This window comes from Pristis pectinata, chromosome 11 (genome assembly GCF_009764475.1).
Source record: "Pristis pectinata isolate sPriPec2 chromosome 11, sPriPec2.1.pri, whole genome shotgun sequence".
Taxonomy (NCBI): Eukaryota; Metazoa; Chordata; class Chondrichthyes; order Rhinopristiformes; family Pristidae; genus Pristis; species Pristis pectinata.
In genome coordinates, this window is record NC_067415.1 from 10,104,951 (window position 1) to 10,128,044 (window position 23,094).

A 23,094-nucleotide genomic window follows, 5' to 3' on the forward strand; every position below is an offset into this window, starting at 1 on the left:
CCATCTCCCCTCTATCTTTAAGTCCAGATGAAGGGTCTCATCCTGAAACGTTGACCATCCATTTCCTTCCACAGACGCTGCCCGACCCACCGAATTCTTGTTTATTGCTGTAGTGTAATAGAACAATACAGCACAATACAGGCCCTTTGGCCCACAATGTTGTGCCAACCTTTAAACCTCACCTAAGACTATCTAACCCCTTCCTCCCACATATCCCTCTATTTTAAAATCCTCCATATGCTTATCTAATAATCTCTTGAATTTGACCAATGTACCTGCCTCCACCACCACCCCAGGCAGCGCATTCCATGCCCCAACCACTCTCTGGGTAAAAAACCTTCTTCTGATATCTCCCTTGAACTTCCCACCCATTACTTTAAAGCCATGCCCTCTGTATTGAGCATTGGTGCCCTGGGAAAGAGGTGCTGGCTGTCCACGATCTATTCCTCTCAATATTTTGTACACCTGTCTCCTCTTATCCTCCTTCTCTCCAGAGTAAAGCCCTAGCTCCCTTAGACTCTCCTCATAATGCATATTCTCTAAACCACGCAGCATCCTGGTAAATCTCGTCTTTCCAACGCTTCCACATCCTTCCTATAATGAGGCGACCAGAACTGGACACAGTACTCCAAGTGTGCTCTAACCAGAGTTTTATAGAGCTGCATCATTACCTCACGGCTCTTAAACTTGATTCCTTGACTCATAGAACCTAACATCCCATAAGCTTTCTTAACTACCCTACCCACCTGTGAGGCAACTTTCAGGAATCTGTGGATATGGACCCCTAGATCCCTCTGCTCCTCCACACTACCCAGAATCCTGTCATTAACCTTGTACTCTGCCTTGGAGTTTGTCCTTCCAAAGTGTGCCACCTCACACTTCTCTGGATTGAACTCCATCTACCATTTCTCAGCCCAGCTCTGCATCCTATCAATGTCCATCTGCAATCTTCGACTATCCACAACACCGCCAACCATTGTGTCGTCTGCAAACTTGCCAACCCACCCTTCTATCCCCTCATCCAAGTCACTAATGATACAAGGATCAGTGCTTGGGTCCCTTTTTTCTATGTTTTCCCAATGCAAATGAAGTCTTTTAACCGCAGGAACAGGCTAATAAATTTCCAAGCAACAGTTTGGTAACATTAATTTGAAGTCATAGGCTGCTGTGTGTAATCCACACAACAGGAATACAGATTCCAGCCATGATCAGCGAAAGTCAATATATCTTGAACGCACAGAAAATAAGCAGAGCTGCTGTGACCCAAAGACCAAGCCACAGAAACCAACCAGTCCAACATACATCGCTAGCAGGCACAACTTGTCCTTGCCAATGTGTTGGGTGGAGAGAATGATGCACTTAGAGACCAGGAGCTTGGGGAGTGACCCTAGCTACTATAACTCTGGAGACTTGCACACACACTGAAAGCTGCCTTGCCTCATTGCACCCAATGTTTCCAAACAGTGTAAGGAACCATAGAAACAGCCAGAGCACACTTCAGTCTAGTTTGGCACTGGACCAGTTGCCACTTGAAGCAGAAGGGAAGAATTGCTGACATTTTTAAAATGACTTCTATTGAACATATTTAATATCAATCTTGCTTAACAAAATAATCAAACTGACAACACAGGAACAATAAATAGACCAGAAGTTAGTTAAATTTTAAAAATTACTTTCATCAGGACTAAATTGCAAATACTCAATGGGATATTATTAGGCACTCACAATGTTCAGGCAATAACAACTCTTGACGGTTCTAAAACAGCTAATCAGCTGTTAAAGTGGATGAAATGCAAGATAGTTAATGCACCTGTAGAATGCTCAGTGAGGAACGTAATGGCTTAATGTCAACAGAGCAATTCACCTTTCGGTTATAATGCACTGATCACTTTTGTCATCCGTGCAAAGGTGTATCACAAAAATATCTATCATCAGAAAGGGTCCACAACTATTCCAATGACAACAATGGTGTGAGATTAGAGTACATTATGGACAGACTGCCTCTTATCAAAAGCTGATCATCTTGATTTCTTGAAGAGCTTAAGGACAAATCACAAATCCTACTGTAAAAGGTCAGAGAGGTCACAAAAATAGATTAATAGAACAGTGCAGCACAGAACAGGCCCTTCAGCCCACAATGTTATGCCAACGTAACTAATCCCTCCTACCTACGGAATCACAAGATCACAAGACAAGGGAGGAGAAGCAGGCCATTCAGCCCATCGAGTCTGCTCCAAGGAAAAGGGAGAAAAAGAAATGAGAAATGGGGAATTGGGGGGGGGGGGGTGAAGAGAGAAAAAAAAATCTATTCTAATCCCAATTTCCAGCCTTATCCCCATATCCCTTGATACCCTGACTATTTAGATATCTATCTATCTCCTCCTTGAACGCCCCCACTGATCTGGCCTCCACTGCCGTACGTGGCAAGGAGTAAGTAGTTTCACAAATTCACCACCCTCTGGCTAAAGAAATTTCTCCTCATCTGTTTTGAAACTGTACCCTCTAATTCTAAGATTGGGCCATCTGGTCCTGGACTCACCCACCAAGGGAAACAGCCTAGCCACATCTACTCTGTCCTTTCCTATCAACATTTTAAATGTCGCTATGAGGTCCCCTCTCATTCTTCGTACTCCAGTGAGTACAGTCCAAGAGCCGACAAACGCTCATCAGACGTAAGCCCTTTCATTCCTGGAATCATCCTCGTAAATCTCCTCTGAACCCTCTCCAACGTCAGCACATCCTTCCTAAGATGTGGGGCCCAAAACTGCGCACAATATTCCAAATGAGGCCTCACTAGTGCCCCGTAGAGCCTCATCAACACTTCCTTACTTTTATACACTATACCTCTCGAAATGAATGCCAACATAGCATTCGCTTTCTTTACCACCGATCCGACCTGGTGGTTAACCTTTAAGGTATCCTGCACGAGTACCCCCAAGTCCCTTTGTACTTCCATACTTTGAATTTTCTCTCCTTCTAGATAATAATCTGCCCACTTATTTCTGCTTCCAAAGTGTACAACTGCACATTTCTCAACATTGAATCTCATCTGCCATTTCCTTGCCCATTCTCCTAAACTGTCTAGGTCTCTCTGCAACCTTCCTGTCTCCTCAATACTCCCTACTCCTCCACCTATCTTGGTGTCATCCACAAACTTAGCCACGAAACCATTTATTCCATCATCCAAATCGTTAATGTACAATGCCCATATCCCTCCATTTTCCTCTCATTCATGTGCCTATCCAAGCCCCTCTTAAAAGCACCCAATGAATTTGCATCCACCACCCTATCGGGCAATGCATTCCCGGCATCCACTACTCTCTCAGTAAAAAAAAAGTACCCCTCATGTCCGTTCTGAACCTACCCCCTCTCACCTTAAATGCATGCCCTCTGGTATTGGAAGTCATAACAAAAAATAAGCAACATACTAAAACAAGACAAGGGCGAATTGATACAGAAAAAATGTTATTACATCAAACAAGTTAAAAATAAGGTAGTCAAGTCACCGAATACACTGTGGCTAGACATGTCCACAGGCTGGCCACCACGAAATAATCTCTGCAGCTCAGGTTTAAATAGAATGCTTGCACTTCCGATAGTGAAATTAAACAAATAAAGACACCGACCCCCACATAAAGCAGCTCTTTCTCAAGCTCTTTAGAAGAAACCCCACTTTTGCCACACAAATGGAGGGTAGTGCAAAAGCATTCTCTAAATACATTTTCCAGATAGCCATGATGATGATTGTCCCCAAAAAGCCATGAAGCAATTATAGCAATGTGTGTCTACTAATTTGTAAAACACAGTTTAATCTTTTCAGAGGGAGAGCCTTTTCCTTTCCATGCGTCTGTTATGCAATTATTTTCTCTTTAAATGGTTTCCAGTAATTTGACTTTCACTCCATGATCCAGAAATTCGCTTTTCTTTTTCTAAAATAACATAATCTAGCCTCAAAATTAACAATCATACTTTCAGTAATCAGGTTAATGGATTCAATGTAATGCCATATCACACTGTATGTTCTCCTTGGAAATAGTTGTATATTAAACATGTACAAATTTTTAAACTCCAAAAAAAAGCTAAAACACTTAACTTCAGAAGATCCATTAACCCCCATTCAACCTCCTCTTTACAGAACAGCAACTCATCTTCCCATTAAGTTATTTGGCCATCACTTTAATAGGCTGTATCCTGGCCTCGTTCATCCTTCCGAGAAATCCATTCTGATCAATGATGGCTAGACTAACTACTTCCACTTATTCAGCAATTTTAACAGCAAAATGTCACACGTTCACAAGAGCAGTGCAAAACAAAAATTGACGCCAGGTTTATATGGAGCAATAAAATAATGCCAAATATAATTCACAAAGATAAACCACAAGTACAAAGCCCATAATGAGATACACAAGTAAAATACTGCAGAAGCTGGAAATGCTCAGTAGGTCTGACAACATTTGTAGAGAAAGAAATAAGGTTTGTGTTTTCAAGTCATCTTTCACCTGAACATCATAACCAGAGTTAATTTATTTTTTGATAAATGTCTTTAGAGTGGCAGATATCGCACATCATGAAAGGGTAAGCCATGGATTGCATGCTGTAAGTATTCATTAGAATGTTTCCAGAACTGGGGAAAAGCTGGAACAATTGGAATCAAGAGGAAGTGTGAAAATGTTCAAAATTATGAAGGGTTTCTGTCAGAGTAGACAGAAAGAAATCCCTCCCATTGGTGGGAGAGTTGAGGACCAACCAACATAGATATACGAGAGAAACAAAGGACTGCAGATGCTGGAATCTAGATAAAAAATGATGCTGGAGGAACTCAGCAGGCCAGGCAGCATCCGTGGAGAAAAGCAGGCGATCAACATGTCGGGTCAGGACCCTTCTTCAGCACCGAAGACAGGAAAAGGAGAAGCTCATTATTTAGGAGGGAAAAGCAGAGCAGTGATAGGTGAACAAAAGAGGGGCGGCAGGTTGGGCACAAGGTGGTGATAGGTAGATACAGGTAAGAGATGGTGATAGGCAGGTGTGAGGGAGGTGGGGAGAGCAGGTCCACCGGGGGAAGGGTCAAAGGTAAGGAGGAAAAAAAGGAGGGGTTAGAGAAAAAGAGAGATAGGCTAGGAAAGAGAAGGAGAGGCATGGTGGGTGTGGGGGTTATTTAAAGTGGGAGAATTCAATGTTCATGCTATTAGGCTGCAAAGTACCAAGATGGAAAATGAGGTGCTGTTCCTCCAGTTTGCACTTGGAATTCTCCTGGCAGTGGAGGAGGCAGAGGACTGACATACCTGTGAAAGTGTGGGAGGGGGAGTTGAATGACTGGCGACAGGGAGATGCAGATTGCGGTTACGGACAGGGCGCAGGTGTTTTGCAAAACGGTCACCTAGTCTGTGTTTGGTCTCACCAATGTAGAGGAGGCCACACTTGGAGCACCGAATGCAGTAGATGATACTAAGGGAGGTGCAGGTGAATCTGTGTCTCACCTGAAAGGTCTGTTTGGGTCCCTGGACGGAGGTGGTGAAGGGGCAGGTGTTGCACCTATAGTGGGAACAGTGGAAAGTTCCTGGGCTGGGAGCAGGATGGGTGTGTGTGTGTGGGGGGGGGGGGGGGGGGGGGGTGTGGGAAGGAGAAGGAGTGAACTGGGGAGTAGTGGAGACAGTGGTCCCTGTGAAAGGTAGAAAGTGGTGGGGAGTGGAAGATGTGCTTGGTGGTGGGCTCCCATTGGAGGTGGCGGAAGTGGCGGAGAATGATGTGTTGGATACGTAGACTGGTGGAATGAAATATGAGATACGAGGACAAGGGGGACCCTATCCCTGTTGGGTCTGGGAGGGGTGGGGGTGAGGGTGAGAGCAGAGGCGCAGGAAATGGCAGAGATGCGTGTGCGAGCTCTCTCAACCACAGTAGAGGGAAAGCCACGGTTAGTAAAGAAGTTGGACAACTCAGATGTCCTGGAGTGGAAAGCCTCATCCTAGGAGCAGATGCAGCAGAGGCAGAGAAATTGAGAAAAAGGGATCATGTCCTTGCAAGAGACAGGGTGGGAGGAGCTGTAATCGAGGTAGCTGTGGACATCAGCGAGTTTGTAGAAGATGCTGGTGGATAAAGAATCTCCTAAGATGGAGATAGAAAGATCGAGGAAGGAGAGACAGAGATAATTCAAGTGAATTGGAGGTCAGGGTGAAAATTTTTGGTGAAATTTATGAAACCGTTGAGTTCTGCACAGGTGCAAGAGGTGGCACCAATGCAGTCGTCGATATAGCATAGAAACAGTTGAGGAACGGGGCCAGAGTAGGCTCAGAGCAGAGACTGTTCAACGTAGCCAATGAATAGACAGGCATAGCTGGGGCCCACAGAAGTGCCCATAGCTACACCCTTGGTCTGCAGAAAGTGAAAGAAATCGAAAGTGAAGTTGTTTAAAGTGAGGACAAGTTTGGCCAGGCTGAGGAGAGTGTTAGTGGAAGGGCACTGGTTCTGTCTCTGGTCAAGAAAGAAGTAGAGGACAGTGAGGCTGTCATGATGGGGAATGGAGGTATATAGGGACCGGATGTCCATGGTGAAGATGAGGTTGTGCGTGCCAGAGAACTTAAAGCTATGGAAGAGTTGGAGCGCATGTGATTTGTCATGGATGTAGGTGGGAAAGGATTGGACCGGGGGACAGGATAGTGTCCAGGTACAAGAATACGAGCTCTGTGGAGGAAGAGCATGCGGAGACAACAGGTCTGCCAGGACAGTCCTCCTTGTGAATTTTGGGGAAAAGATAGAAGTGGGCAGTCCTAGGTTGCGGGTGGGGGGGGGGTGAAGAAGAAAGATCTCCCGAGGTGATGTGGATGGTGCGGAGATAATGTCCTGGTGGTCCTTGGTGGGGTCATGGTCCAGGGATACGTAGGAGGAAGTGTCTGAGAGTTGGCGTCTGGCCTCTGCAAGGTAGAGGTCAGTACACCGGACTACTACGGCACCACCTTTGTTGGCTGGTTTGATGACAATGTCAGGGTTGGTGCAGAGGTAGTGGAGAGCAGAGCATTCAGAAGGGGTGAGGTTGGAGTGGGTGAGGGGAGCAGGAAAGTCAAGATGGCTGACGTCACTATGAATAGGTCCAGGGAAGGGAACAGGCCCGGTGGGGGAGTCCAGGTGGAAGGCAAGCGCTGGAGACGGGAGAATGGGTCATCGGGGGGGGGGGGGGGGGGGGGGGGGTGGTGAAGAGGACGCCTTACTGAAGAAGGCATGGAGGCGCCGAAAAACGAGCTCTGCATCATGCCGGGCACAGAATTCGTTGAGGTAGGGGCATCGAGGTACGAAGGTGAGGCCTTTGCTGAGAACAGACCGCTCAGCCTCAGATGGTGAAGACCCAGGAGGGGTTAGAGGAGGAAGGGTGGGGGGGGGGGGGGGATGAAGGGCCGGGGTGGTGAGAGGAAAAGGGCGAGAGGGGTTGGGTGTGGTACAGGGTGAAGAGTGTGATGAAGGATAGGAGGTGGATGCAGGGGAAGGAATAAGGGGGGAATGGGAGGAGAGGTCAGAGTAGGGGGGAGGGGATAAAATAAGATATTTATTCATTTATTAGTCACATTTACATCGAAACACAGAGTGAAATGCATCTTTTTGCATTACTGTGAATGTGCTGGGAGCAGCCCAACAGTGTCGCCACGCTTCTGGCGCCAACATAGCATGCCCACAACTTCCTAACCCGCACGTCTTTGGAATGTGGGAGGAAACCGGAGCACCCGGAGGAAACCCACGCAGACACGGGGAGAACGTACAGACTCCTTACAGACAGTGGCAGGAATTGAACCCGGGTTGCTGACGCTGTAATAGCGTTACGCTAACCGCTACGCTACCGTGCCGTGGGCTGGTGGAGGTGCAAGGTGGGATGCAGAACTAGAAGTAGATGGGGGAAGAAACGGAGCAGAAGCAACAGAAGGCAAAGCATGGAGAGAGGGAGGCCCCCGGGGAGGAAGGGGGTGGGAGGATCAGACAGCGGTGTAGGACAGGGGTGTCCGGGTGAGGGGTTACCAGAGGACTGTGTGGCGGCAGGAACCTCTGACTCCAGGCGGATTCATACTTGGTCATAAATTTTAAGCAAAAGCCCAAAAATCTCACAAATAAAATCAAAAAATAATTCTCTTGCAAGTGATAAAAGAAAAGCAAGACGCAAAAACGCCATCTGCAGGCATTATGAGATTTACCATCATTGAGAAGGTACCAAAGCAATGGCCAAGTCAACAACAGGTGTGTGGGACCCACATAATATAAAGAGACAGCTGATGCAAGTTATCACTCCATTACTGATGCAGCAGTTTGCACCATCTACAGGATATGCTGACGCAACTCACCAAGGCTCCTTAGACAGCACCTTTCAAACCCACCACCTCTAACAGCTAGAGGGATAAGGGCAGTAAAGCATGGGGACCCCCACCACCAGAAAGTTGCCCTTTAAGCCACAGATCATCCTGACTTGGAAATGTATGGTTGTTCCTTCACTGTCATTGGCTCAAAATCGTGGCACTCCATCCCTAACTGTACTGTGGGTGTACCCACACCTCAAGCACTGCAATGATTCAAGAAGGCAGCTCATCACCACCTTCTCAAGGGCAACTAGGGATGGGCAATTAAATGCTGGCTCAGCCTGTGAAGCCCATATCCCTTGAATGGATAAAAATAAAGTGGCCATAGCTTTAAAAAGTGACAAACTAGACACAGAGGCAACTGCAGTCATCAATTCCAGTTGAATTAATGGAGCAGGAATGGGCATCGATCTGTGAAATGATGATCTAACAAGCAACACTCAACAGGCAGTATCTGTGCAGAATGGGGCAGAGTTAACATTTCAGTGCACATTCAAAGAAAAGGTTTTGTGCTTTTACTTTAGACGTATAGCATCAACAATCCTCACAGGCTATGCTATTAAGACTTCTTTCAGCAAGTGTTATTCCAATAACCTCTCTTTCCCCATTTCAGATTATCAGCATTTATATTATTCTGCCTTCTTCTGCCCCCTTCAACTAATGTAGCAGGGTTAGTAACCTACAACAACCAGAGGAAGAAAATAAAAGGACTGCAAGTGTTAGGAAGATGAAAATGGGCACAAAGGAAATCCTCACCGATAACTATGATGCCAATCTCTGATTTATTCTAATCAAGAGAAACATCAAGTGTCAACTTAAAGTGTTTATTTGAAATCTTACAACACAAACACAAGCACCAATACGCTTACTAGTTTACAACAAAAGGTGTGGCTTCAAATTTCAAGCTGAAGGTATGATGATAACACAAGTGCTTCAGTCAGCAAGTTGGGAATATATGGATAGTCAAGGGAGGCACTGGAGTGGATTCTTTCAGCAGAGTCAAACGTGCGGGATGGTTTGTAGTGAAATGCTTGTTGGCATGAGATCAGAACTGTCAATGGGAATCAATACCTGCTAGACACTGGGACTGGCCTAATGGTCTTTGCAAGCTTACACACTTTTACATTACTCCGGTTTAGAATTGAAGATGTAATAGTTTCTGCTTGACGTGCCTGCAGAAGTAATACCAAAAATTAATCTTTCACCATTTCCTGATTTGAACTAAACCGAAGTGTTCCAGGCAGCGAGGTGTAGACAGAGTCCATGGAGTGGAGGCTGGTTTCTATGACATGCTGAGCTGTGTCCACAACTCTCTGCAGTTTCTTGCAGTCTCGGGCAGAGCAGTTGCTGTACCAAGCCGTGATGCATCTGGATAGGATGCTTTCTATGGTAAATGTCTACCCCTTGAGTTTCTCATGTCTTTAGTTCAACCACTGAGGCTAAAGCCTGTCTACATTTAGAAGAATAACTCTGATGGGACTACTATGAGAAGGTCAATTAGATTAACAAAATGATGTACACTCTGAGCTCAGGCTGTGCCATTCAAAAAGTGAAAGTATTTATTTTCATTGAACCATTGAGAAGTTCAGCCCAGGAGGCAGTTGTTTAGATTGGGTTGCCACTGCCAGCTGCAGATGGAGCTACAGTGAAAAAACAAACTGCTGGAGGAACTCAGTGGGTCAAGCAGCATCTGTGGGGGGCTGAAGAGCAATTGTCAACGTTTCAGGTCAAGACCCTGCATTGGGACCAAGAGTGGTGAGAAGATGCAAGTTGTAGTAAATGCTCTATTAACCAATAGATGCCATAAATACAGGTTAATTAAAAGGATCAGTTAATCAAGATGGCCCCTCCCTGCCTTTGAAATGCCAATTACTAGGGTGTACCTGATTATAAATGCCAAATATCTAAGCTTTTACTTATGTACATTATTCCCATTCTGCAGCTCACACTCTTGGGAGGTGCCATGGTGACCCGGGTTCAATCCTGACCTCCGGTGCCGTCTGCGTGGAGCATGCACCGACCACGTGGGTTTCCTCCAGGTGCTCCCGTTTCTTCCCACACCCCAGAGATGTGCGGGTTGGGCCACTGTAAATTGCCCTTAGTGTGCAGGTGAGTGATAGGATCTGTGGGCAGTTGATGGGAATGTGGGGAGAATAGAAAGTGGGATTGGTGTAAATGGGTGCTTGTTGGTCAGCATGGATTTGGTGACCCAAGGACCCGTTTCCGTGCTGTCTGATTCTGTGACGGTTATTGGCCACAGCTCAAGTACCTTTAAATACCAGAGTTTCCATTTCCACCGCTCATTCAGGCAGCAAGTTCCAGACCCCACCCTACCCTCCTCCTGTTCTTCCACCAATTAACCCAAGTCTATGTCCCCTAATTAATCCCTCTGCCAAGGGAAGTGGGTTCTGCCTGCTCACCCCGTCTAGGCTTCAATTAAATCTCTCCTTCCTTTCAAAAAAAAACCTCCAGTTAGTCATCCTCCTTTCCATAACTATAATTCACCAGACTTGACAAACATCCTTGTTAACCTCATCTAAATGCTCTTTAGTCCTGATGATGTACAAAGGAGCAAGTAATGCACTCTTTCTCATAAATTAGTTTTTGCCCAGCATTAATTATTTCTCTTTCCTGAAACTGAACTCTAAAGATTAAAAATAAACTTGCTTACTGCTCAGTTTTCGCAGACTGAAGAGAAGACGAGCTGGAGTGTTTAATTCCATTCACAATTCCTCAGATGGTAAGACAGTGCTCACACACAGCAACACCTGAATATCATTCAGGCTTGGGCTGATAGTGGCAAGTGTGACACAAATGGAAGGCACTGGCCACCTCCACCAAGCAAAGGTTCAATTATGTTTTTACCTGTACTCCGTACTAACTCAATGTAACTGCACTGTGTAATGAATTGACCTGTACAATTGGTATGCAAGACAAGTTTTTCACTGTACCTCAGTACAAGTGACAATAATAAACCAATACCTAGTTGTTCACTAGTATTACAAATATCAAGTCCCCTACGGTCGTGGCTATAAAGTTGGTCATCTCCGCAAATTCCTTTCCACCAACTACAAGGCACATCAAGAGTGCAAGGGAATACTCTGCACTTGCTTGGATGAGTGCACTCCAAAATCCCAAAAGCTTGACATTATCCCGGTCAAAGCAACAGCCTTGACTGGCACCATCCACCACCCTAAACATTGCTATGACCCACCACCAGCATAAAGGAGTTGCAGTGCGTACGTACTATCTGGGGCAGCACAGTGGCATAACTAATAGCACTGCTGTCTCATGACACCAGAGTCACTGGTTCAATCCTGGGCCCAGCTGCCATCTCTGTGGAGGTTGCACATTCTCCCTGCGACTGTGTGGATTTCCTCTTATGTCCCAAAGACGTGTGGGCTGGGAGGGTAATTGGCTGCTATAAATTGCCCCCAGTGCATTGGTGACAGGTAGAATCCAGGGGGAATTGATGAGAATAAAATAAAATGGGATTAATATAGAATGAGCGTAAATGGGTTGTTGATGGCCAACACAGAGTTAGTGGGCCAAAGGACCTGTTTCCATGTTGTAAATCTAAATGTACTCAACCAGGCTAATCCCACAGCACCTCCCTCTCCCACCAGGGCAGCAGACATGTAGGAACATCACAACCTGCAGATTCCTTTCTGACACAAGCATCCCATGTGAAAACACATCACTATTCCTTACTTCACTAGTTTTAAACTTGCAAATTCCTACCCAATAGGACTGAGGTAACGCCTTCACCAGAAGGACTGCAGTGGCCCTGGGTGGTAGCACCCCGCATCTTCAAAGGCAGAGAGGAGACAAGACTGCAGATGCTGCTCGACCAGCTGAGTTCCTCCAGCAGTTTATTGCTTTATCTGCCCTACAGCAAATAGGGGTAGGAAATAAAGGCTGGCGAGACCAGCAACACCCATTTCTGTTGAAGGTTTTTTCCAAAATAAAGCCCTTTTGTACAACAAGAGACACCGAACAAAATCGTAACACTGCAGATGTTGGACTTCTGTAATAAAAACAGAAAATGCTGGAAATACTCAGCAGGTCAGGCAGCATCTGTGGAAAGAGAAACAGAGTTAGCGTTTCAAGTTGAAAACCCTCCATCAGAACCAGGAAAGAGAAACAAAAAAAGTCTGTGCTGTAGAGAAGATGGGGGAGGGATGGAGAAGATAAAGGGAGTATATGATTGGGTGACACTAGGGTTGCCATGGGGATAAAATCATATTTGATGGGTTAATGGCAGCAGTTGAAGAGAGAAAAGAAACAAAAGCCCTGAAATGTGGGCAGGTGCAGAGTGATGATACAAATAAAGGATAGTAAAAAGCTGGAAAATGCATTGCTGTAGAGTATGCCTAGATCAGTCTGTGCTAATGGAGAGAGAAAAGCTGAGCCAAAAAGCATTGATCGATGCAGAAATGGCCAATTCTGATACAGATGGAAATATACCAGTCAGTTAACTGAAGTTGTAGAATTTGATATACAGTCCAGAACGCTGCAATGTGCTCAGACAGAAGATGGACTCTGACCTCATAATCTACCTTGTTGTGACCTTGCACCTTGTTGTCTACCTGCACTGCACTTCCACTGTAGCTGTGACACCTTATTCTGTACTGTTATTGTTTTTACTTGTACTACCTCAATGTACTCTGAAATAACTCAATGTAACTGCACTGTAATACATTGACCTGTACAATCAGTACGCAAGACATGTTTTTCACTGTACCTTGGTAAAAGTGACAATAATAAACCAATACCAAGATGAGATGGTGTTCCTCAAGCTATGTTGAGCCTCATTATAACAGTACACGAGACCACAGACAGACAGGTCAGAGTCGGAGAAGGATGAAGAGTTAAAGTGTCAGACAACAGGGAGCTCCAAGGCAACCCTTAGAACTGAGTGCAGATGCTTTACAAAGCGTTCACCCACTCTGCATTTGGTTTCTCCAACAGAGGAGACCACATCATGGACACAGAACGTAATGCGCTGAACTGGCGGAAGTGCAAGTGAATTGCTGCTTCACCTGCAAGGACTGTTTGGGTCACTGATGGTGGGAAAGGAAGAGATAAAAGGATAAGCATTGCATCTCCAGTGGTTGCATTAGTAACTTAGCATAGATGCTGCCACTGTCCTCGAGAGGTGCCCATTTTCACTGGTCATTCAGAACTATAAAACCCATCACAAACATGTGAATCATATGAAGCCTTAGAACACAGAACAGTACAGCACAGGAACAGGCCCTTCATCCCACAATGTCTGCACCGAACACTATACCGAATTAAACTAATTCCCTTCTGCCTGTGCACAATCCATATCCCTCCATTCCCTGTATATTGCATCTAACAGCTTTTAAACGCCACTATCGTATCTGCTTCCACCAGTCCCCTCGGCAGCCCGTTCCAGGCACCTACCACTGTGTAAAATAAAACTCGCCCTGCACATCATCTTTGAACTTTCCCCCTCTCACTTTAAATCCATGAACTCTAGTACTTGACATTTCTACCCTGGGAAAAAGATTCTGAATTTCTACTCTATCCATGGCTCTCATAATATTATAAAATTCTATCAGGTCTCCCCTCATCATCCAATGCTCCAGAGAAAACAACCCAAGTTTGTCCTTGTAGCTCAAACCTTCTAATTCAGGCAGCATCCTAGTGAACCTCTTTTCTGCATCCTCTCTAAAGCCTCCACATCCATCCTGTAATAGGGCAACCAGAATTGCACACAATACTCCAAGTGTGGCTTAACCAAAGTTTTACATAGCTGCAACATGATTTCCTGATTCTTATACTCAATGCTCCAACCAATGAATGCAAGTATGCCATATGCCTTCTTTACCAACTCATCTACTTGCGTGGCCCCTTTCAGTGAGCTGTGGACTTGGACCCCAAGATCCCTTTGTCCTTGAGTGGTCCTACTTTCTCCCTAGTTGCCCTCTTGTTTTTAAAATGCAAGTATAAAATGCCTTGGGATTCACTTTCATCCTACTTACCAATGAGATTTCATGATCCTTTTGGCCTACCTAATCCCCTGCTCGAGCTCTTTCCTGCTATTTCTATATTCTTCAAGGGTCCGGTCTGATTTTTGCATACACTTCCTCCCCCTTTTTGACTAAGTTCATAACCTCTCTTGTCACCCAAGATTCCACTACTCTGCCATCCTTGGCCTTCCTCCTTCCTGGAACCTCTGATCAGCTGGTCTTTAAAAATAAAACTCCCACATCAAATGTGGATAGGGCAGGCACGGTAGTATAGCAGTTAGTGTAATGCTATTACAGCGCCAGCAACCCGGGTTCAATTCCCGCCGCTGTCTGCAAGGAGTTTGTACGTTCTCCCCGTGTCTGCGTGGGTTTCCTCCGGGTGCTCCAGTTTCCTCCCACATTCCAAAGACGTACAGGTTAGGAAGTTGTGGGCATGCTATGTTGGCACCAGAAGTGTGGCGACACTTGCGGGCTGCCCCCAGAACATTCTACACAAAAACATGCAGAAAGATATCTAATAAAGATATCTTATCTAGTTCTTTCTTCTTTATTATTCACACGTACATCGAAACACACAGTGAAATGCATCTTTTGCTTAGAGTGTTCTGGGGACAGCCCACAAGTGTCGCCACGCTTCTGGCGCCAACATAGCATGCCCACAACTTCCAAACCCGTACGTCTTTGGAATGTGGGAGGAAACCGGAGCACCCAGAGGAAACCCACACAGTCACAGGGAGAACATACAAACTCCTTACAGAAAGCAGCCGAAATTGAACCTGGGTCGCTGGCGCTGTAGAGTGTTATGCTAACCGCTACACTAACAGCTGCTCCCAATTAACTCTCCCTAGCTCCTATCTAATGATGTCATAAAGGCCATTAATCTCATTAATCTAAATATCCATAGCACAATACAACTAATGGGGAAGGTAAGAGAAATCTTTGAATCCAGAATCTGGAACTCACCACCGTAAGTTCTTGAGGTGATTTATAGGTGAGTATTTATGAGAAACTACAAAGGGGAGAAAGAAGCAGAATGTTCTGCTGATAGGCCGGGATGGGGAGGGGACAAAGAAAGTTTGTATGATGTGTAATCATCCACAAAGTCCAGTTGTGCATTTTAGATGCTGCATATCTTCTAATTCTATGAATAAATAGAGATTTACTTATTTGTTGCAGTTTCAGTTTACACTCTTGTTTAAGTTGGTGACTGGAATCCAAGGCTCATTTGTAATAATGTTTATCTAATAATGCAATATTATCACTGGTCCAGCATCAACTCCCTGTGGGGAAGTATATTCCAAGGTCAACATGACACTAAGTCCTGTTCTTTTAGTTTGGAAATCATTTAACAATACCCCTCAGCAAGTTGAGAGGTCAAAGAAAAAGTTTTTCCCTTGGCAAATACACTTTACATAAAAAACGTATTCTTGAGGAGATTTCCCATCATTTTAGAAAGTGCGACATATGTACTGAGACTAACACCTGATGTACTCACACATTATTAAAACGCTTACACAAGGCCAGCACACGCTGTGGTCAAACATACACCTGCCACCAACATTTTCCATTCTACTGCACCATGCCAATTTCCATCACCAAGAAACAACATTTTTAAAAACGCAGATGAAAGAAACCCAAAATAAAAACTGGAAGGGTGAGAAACACAGAGTCAGGCAGATTTTGTTTCTCTCGCCACAGAGGCTGCCTGACCTGCTGAGTGTTCCCAGCGTTTTCCTGCGTTTGTTTCAACTGTTTCAGGATTCTACAATTTCTTTTTCCTCTCAGCTCCAACTGCAGAATAAAATTAGCATTTGACTATTGTCTGAACGTCAGGTGTGCACACTTTTGTTGATAGATGAACTGTAGAAGAGAGTTATCTGCTTAATTAGCATGTATTTATTCATTTTTGATGAAGATCTGGGTGTCACTGGCAAGGCCAGTGTTGCCCATCCCTAACTGCTCTTGAACTGACCAGTCAACCACACTGATAGACTTGGAGACACAAGACATTCTGCAGATGCTGGACTCTGTGTGTGCGCATGTGTGTACACACACAGTGCTAGAGGAACTCAGCAAGTCAGGCAACATCTACGGAGAGAAATAAAGTCAACATTTTGGGTCAAAACCCTTCATCAGGACTGCAAAGGAAGAGGGCAAAAGCCAGAATAAGGTGGTCAGGGGAGAGGGAGGAGCACATGCAGGCAGGGGATAGGCAAGTCCAGGTGGGGGGGCGGTGGTAGAAGTAAGAAGCTGAGAGGTGATAGGGCTGAAGAAGGAGGAATCCAGTAGGAGAGGGACCAGGGAATAAAGGGAAGGAGGTGGGGGATAGATAGGCAGGTCATGAGGGCAGGGAAAGGGGAGGGGGACAACAGGAATGAGGGAAGACAAAGGAGGAAACAAAAAGGGGAAAGGGTTACCGGAAGTCAGAGAAGTTGACGTTGAGGCCGTCAGGTTGGAGACGACCAAGGTGGAATACGAGGTGTTGTTCCTCCAACCTGCGTCCGATCTCAGTGCTGGCAGTAGAGGAGGCCGTGGATAGACCTGTCAGTATGGGATGTGGAATTGAAGTGGTCGGCAACCGGGAGATCCTGGCTTTTGTGGCGGATGGAGCGAAGATGCTCAACGAAGCGGTTACCCAATCTGCGTCGACTGAACAGAACTTAAATTCCATAGCACGTCTCTGGACTTGTGCCTATTTATAACTCCTCTTGCACAACACCCCAGAATATAAAACTGGAAGAATTCAACTCTCTTCATTCCTCTTTCTCTCACCAGGCATAACAGTTGTATGAAGGGTCTCCATCCAAAACATAGACTGTTCATTTCCCTCCACAGATGCTGCCCGACCTGCTGAGTTCCACCAGCATCTTGTTCGTTGCTACAGATTCCAGCATCTGCAGTCTCTTGTGTCTCCATAATAATTGTAGAGAATATTGAGTCTTTTATCAACATCGCTACTATCAATTTTGTTTCCCTTTGAATGGCAAAGATGACAAAAGGCTAATATCTATCTGGTTTATCTCCTGCAAGTGGAGGAGCAGCATTCGAGATGATATTGAGAACCTCAAGGCCATGCACTGGGAGCACACAGGAAGCTCTGCAAAGTGGTGGAAGGAGCAGACCACCTCACAAACTACCCACCTGGGTCTAGCACCGGCCCCCACCTGTGGGAAAGTCTCCGGTTCCCACATCAGAACCCACAAAACTAGGCTGGAAGTATCCAGTGTCCTGACAAAGTGTCCAAGGTGATGATCCTGGTAGCTGGAAGATAATGGATCAGAATGCATCTCTTATCTCTGCAAGAATACCACACATCAGGCACGAGGTACAGAAGCCTGAAGTCCCACACCACCAGGTTCAAGAACAGCTACTTCCTTTCAACCATTTGGTTTGGCACAACCTGAATCATTACAGTACAGCAACAGTATGATCACTGGATAAAATGGACTTTTGTTTTTTTTGTTCTAATTGTGTTTTTTCTTGTAAAAATTATAAATAATTTTTTTTTGTAAATGTTTATATGATGCTGACCTTGCACCTTATTGTCTATCTGCACTGTACTTTCTCTGTAGCTGTGACACTCTGCACTCTGTATTGTTTTACCTTGGACTACCTCAATGCACCATGTAATGAATTGATCTGTATGAATGGCATGCAAGACAAGTTTTCCCACTGTAGCTCAGTACAAGTGACAATAATAAACCAATTCCAATGTGCTGTGATGCTGCTGCGAGCGAGTTTTTCATTGTACCTGTGCAGATGACAATAAACTCGACTTCGATGAAATAGTTCAAATTACCAAAATCACAAATGGCCAAATCAGTTTTAAATGCACCCATCACCTCCTCTTGCCAGTGTCCAAATTCATTCTGATTTCTCTCCTGTCAGCCACTGAGATTTTCTCTCACTCTGCTTCCAGACTAGGTGACATAACTTGTCATGGTCTACACTCTCTTGTTGAGATAGCTGTAACAGAGGGTCACGATGAGTGGTTGCTTCTCGGATTTGGGGTGGTGGGGGGGGTGGTGTGTGGAGGGAGGCAAATTGTGGTGACCTCCAGTGATCAATGTTAAGGCCATTGCATTTTCTTTATTATGTGTTAATGACCTAGATTTAGGGGTACAAGCCACAATCTCTAAACTTGTGGATGACAAAGCTTGGTATTTTTGTGAACTACAAAAAGAACAGTGAGAAATTGAAGCAGGATATAAACAGGCTGGTAGAAAGGGCAAATGAAGCTTAATGTGGAGAAATACAAGGTGTTGCATTTTGGTAGAAAGAAAGAAAGAGAGGTGATACAGAATAAAGATGCTGTTCTTAGAGAGGTTCAGGAGCAGGAGGACCTGGGGATAAGGGTGGACAAGTCATTGAAAGTGGCAGGACAGGTTGAGAAAGCAGTTAGTAAAGGCATACACAATTCTGGGCTTTATCAATAGAGGCATAGAATATAACAACAGGGAAGTTAAGCTGAACCTTTACAATACACTGGTTCAACCTCAACTGGAGCCTTGTGTTCAATTCTGGTCGCCACATTATAAAAAGGACGTGCAGGCATTTTTAAGCAAAAGCCAACTCAACGGAAGCCAACATATTTTAAACACACCAGCAAATGTAGGCAATCACAATGCCTATTTTAAATGGAGGCAGAGGAAAGAGCATTGTTTGACATGTACATCAGTTGATTAGTTGTGGCTTGTCTGTGACCTGATGCAGAATTAAAAGCCAATTGTACAAGGAGGGATCAGAAGATGATAGTCAGGAGACAGGCAAATTCCCATCAGGAAAGTCAGGCAAATGAACTGGCTAAAAAATGAGGGAATGTGTTCCATTTTTTTTTTGTAAAGCTTCCTCAATTGTCTCAGTAGTACCCACCACTACTCAGTCCTGTACCCATCTCTACCATCACCTGGCCCTGCAACTCTGAACCTTGCATCTCCAATGCCAGGTTTTCACAAACCCCCATTCAGCTTTGCGCCATCATCACTGGAAAATCTATCTTCAGCTACCTGAATGCAAAGCTCTTGCACTTCTTCCCCAAACATCTCAGCCATTCCACTTCCTATAAGATGCTCCCATCGCTCACTACATGCCTCCATGTAGTCCCTGAAAAGTGCACTGGAGTATTCTGCTAGGTTAAAGCCAGAACAGTCAACGACTGTCCTTCCTTAGGTAGTGGTTCCAAATGTTCACTGCAGCTGCACACAGAAGATGGTGAAACTATGAAGCAGAATTGGTAACAAGAATGACGGATGCTGCCTGACGTGCCGAGTTCCTCCAGCACCTCATTTTTTTTTGAGCAAGGATCACCTTGAGGGGTTACAAGAGGAACTTGGATCACAGAGATCAACAGAGGCATGTGCCTTTTGTATTTAAACATGACAGCCAGCTATTTAAGCGATATACAGATATATGTGGATGTAGATATATGGAGTTTAATCCAGGCAAGTGTGAGGTGCTGCAGTTTGGGGAGATCCAACATAAAGGGAGAGCACACAGTTAATGGCAGGATCCTTAACAGCATTGGTGAATAGAGGGATCTTGGGGTCTGGGTACATGGCTCCCTAAAAGTGGCCTCACAGGTCGATAGGGAGGTAAAGAAGGAGCATGGTATGTCTGCCTTCATTAGTCACGACATTGAGTTCAAGAGCCAGGAGCTTATATTACAGCTTTATAAAACTCTGGTTAGGCCACATTTAGGGTATCGCGTTCAGTTCTGGTCGCATCATTATAGGAAGGAATGTGGAAGCTTTGGAGAGGGTGCAGAGGAGGTTTACCAGGACGCTGCCTGGTTTGGAGGACACGTTTGGACAAGCTGGGGGTGTTTTCTTTAGAGCAGCAGAGGCTGAGGGAAGATTTGATATATTAATAAGTTTCTCAAATCATGCGAGGATAATCACAAGATAGAGTAGACAGCCAGTATCTTTATCCTCAGGACTGAAATGTCTAGTGCTAGAGGACATGTATTTAAGGCGAGAGGAGGAATGTACGAAGGAGATGTGCAAGGCAAGTGTTTTTTTAAAAAAACAGAGCGGTAGGGACCTGGAATGCACTGCCAGGGGTGGTCGTGGAGGCAAATAGCATAGGAGTGTTTAAGAGACTCTCACATGAATATTCAGAGAAGGGAGGGAGATGGTCAATGTGCAGGGAAGAACACTTTACTATGTATTCTGTTATTGTTTTTATCCTGTATTAGCTCAATGCACTGTGTAACAAATTGATCTGTACGAACGGTATGCAAGACAAGTTTTTCACTGTACTTCGGTACAAGTGACAATAATAAATCAATACTAATAATTAGAAGTCATTGGTTTAATTAGTTCAGCACAACATCGTGGGCCAAAGGTGCCTGATCTGTGCTGTACTGTTCTACATGGAACCAAAGAAACTCCTCTATGCACAAGTGAAAGAAAGATGGTGCAGACACTTCAAATCTGGAATTTAAAATATGCTGGAAACACTCAGGGGTGGGGTCAGGCTACACTGGTGACAAGAGCAAATGAGTTAATGTGTCACCTCAATGACCTTCCACCAGAACCAATGATAGTCTGATGAAAGGTCATTGACCCGAAAGATTCACTCAGTCTCGATCTGTCCACAGAGGAGGCCTGGCTTGGTGAGCACTTCCAGGATTCTATGCAATAGTCCATTCTCTAGTGAGGGGGATAGAGAGAGGTGGAAAAGGATGAAGAAATGCAAAATTTTGCACGTGTCATACAACTATTTATTGACACACTAAACCGGGAGAGCAAGACATTGAAATATGCAAGCACACTTTTGCACTATATTCTTGTAACTTACAGTTATTTTTATGTCTTGCACTGTACTGCAGTGCACAGAACAACAAATTTCACGACATAGGTCAGTGACAACAAACCTGGTTCTGATTCCAGCAGTTTAATGTTAGTTATCTGCACGTTCTCGCGTAGTAATCACCCTAATTCTTGAAGGGTCGGGGGGAGAGCAGAGGGTGGTTGGACCCTCTCTCGCCGTTGGGGCCGGTCGTTCCCCCGGTCTTGCACACCCAGGGGTCAGCCAGTGTTGGACTGGGGACTCGGTCCGCACCCAGACAAGGCTGAGAAGCAGAGGCTCGGTCTTCACTTGTTGCAACGAGCGGGAGTTATGCCCCGCTCAGTCAAGCTGCTCGGAACGCTCCAAAAACAAGTTGCAAAACCTGCGTAGGGTAACAGGGTTTTAAAAATGCACACTCACCAGGCATACTGGTAAATGCTCCCGCGGTGAGGGTTCCTTATGAGAAACTCCCTGGACTGCTGTCCCTTTGGACGGAGGGGCGATATCTGCTGTGGCTTTAAGCAATGTTGTAGCACCTGATCCAACCCTCCCTACCGCCCCGCTTCAGAGAAAGCGCTCACTTTAACACTGCGCCGTCCAATCAACGTTGGGACGGGATCGACGCCGTGACTCCTCTCAAAAATAAATAAATGGCAGAGTCCAATTTCCAACCGCAAACACAAAAAAAACCTCAGTCCCTCTCCGGAACAATGTGCTGCCGGCTGCCGCCCGCCGCCCGCCGCCCGCCGCCCACCGCCCACCTACCTTTGACTTTGCACAATGTCAGCCAGAACGTTTGGCTGGGCAAAGAGAGAGCTGGAGGTGAGGCGTATGTGCCAACAGACAGGGACACATGTTCAATGGGATGCTCCAATTTCAGAGCACATTTGCAAAGGGCAAGGCCGGTGTGCCAACTTAAGACCTTGGTGTTAGAAGGGCGCTTGTCTCTTCTGCAGTGGTTGCCCCAAAGTGTCACCTGTACTAACTTTGTTAAATCAAGTCTTATAGTTATAAGTCCAGTCTATTGTCATGTGCACAAGTACGGTGAGGTACAGGTACAATGAAAAACTTGCTTGCAGCATCACAGGGACACAGAGAACATAAGTTATACAAGACAGTGAAGTAAAAAAAAAGACTATGCAAAGCGAGACATCAGTTCAAAAAGAATACAAGTCCATGGAAATGCAAGAGGTGGTCTGTAGTGTTCTGTTGCTGAGGGAGGGTTAAGGTTGTGCAGATCAGTTTAAGAACCTGATGATTGTAGGAAAGTAGCTGTTCCTGAACCTGGTGGTGTGGGACTTCAGGCTTCTGTACCTCCAGCCCGATGGTAGCAGTGAGAAGAGGGCATAACCCAGATGGTGGGGATCCTTGATGATAGATACCACCTTTCCTGAGGCTGCACCTGCTGCAGATGCTGTCAATGGCGGGGAGGGCTGTGCCCATGATGGACTGGGCTGTGTCCACTACTCTCTGCAGCCTCTTGCGTTCCGGTGCATTGGAATTGCCGTACCAGGCCATGATGCAACCAGTCAGGATACTTTCAATGGTCTTGTCTTCTGTCAAGACTCTGTCCGGCAAAGTTGTTTTCAACAAGAGCTCAGAGTACTTACCTGGCAGGAGAGAGACTGTATTTTGCCAGGGGTCAGATAGTTCATTCAGGAGCAGTACTCACATGACAGAGGAGAGATTCTAATCTTAGCCTCTCATGGCAATGCGTGCTATTCAACCTGAGCTCAGTGAACAGAACACCATTGGTATTTGTACTGGTGTATGTTAAAGGCAGAATAGCAGTATGAGTTGTTGACTCTCTTCCTCAGGCATAGTTCCAAGCATTCACTACGACTGCCCACAGAAGGTAGTGTTCCATCACGGGTTCAGCTCTCCCCACCATCAAGGACATCTACAAGAGGCGATACCTCAGGAAGGCAACACCCACCCACCCTCCAGGCCATGCCCTCTTCTCGATGCTGCCATCA

The 23,094-nt window shown here is 45.4% G+C and overlaps 1 protein-coding gene across 2 annotated transcripts in view; it reads right to left on the bottom strand.

Moving 5' to 3' along the window:
- gyg2 (glycogenin 2) overlaps positions 1-21,679 on the bottom strand; it is an 83,349-nt gene extending 61,670 nt beyond the window's left edge. Inside the window, exon 1 of one of the 2 annotated variants that reach the window (XM_052026156.1) lies at positions 21,539-21,679. In XM_052026156.1, coding sequence (XP_051882116.1) covers positions 21,539-21,545 — 7 coding nt within the window. In that variant the 5' untranslated portion in view covers positions 21,546-21,679. The remainder of the gene's footprint in view (positions 1-21,538) is intronic. The other variant, XM_052026157.1, reaches the window with a different exon arrangement.
- Positions 21,680-23,094: the final 1,415 nt, after the last annotated feature.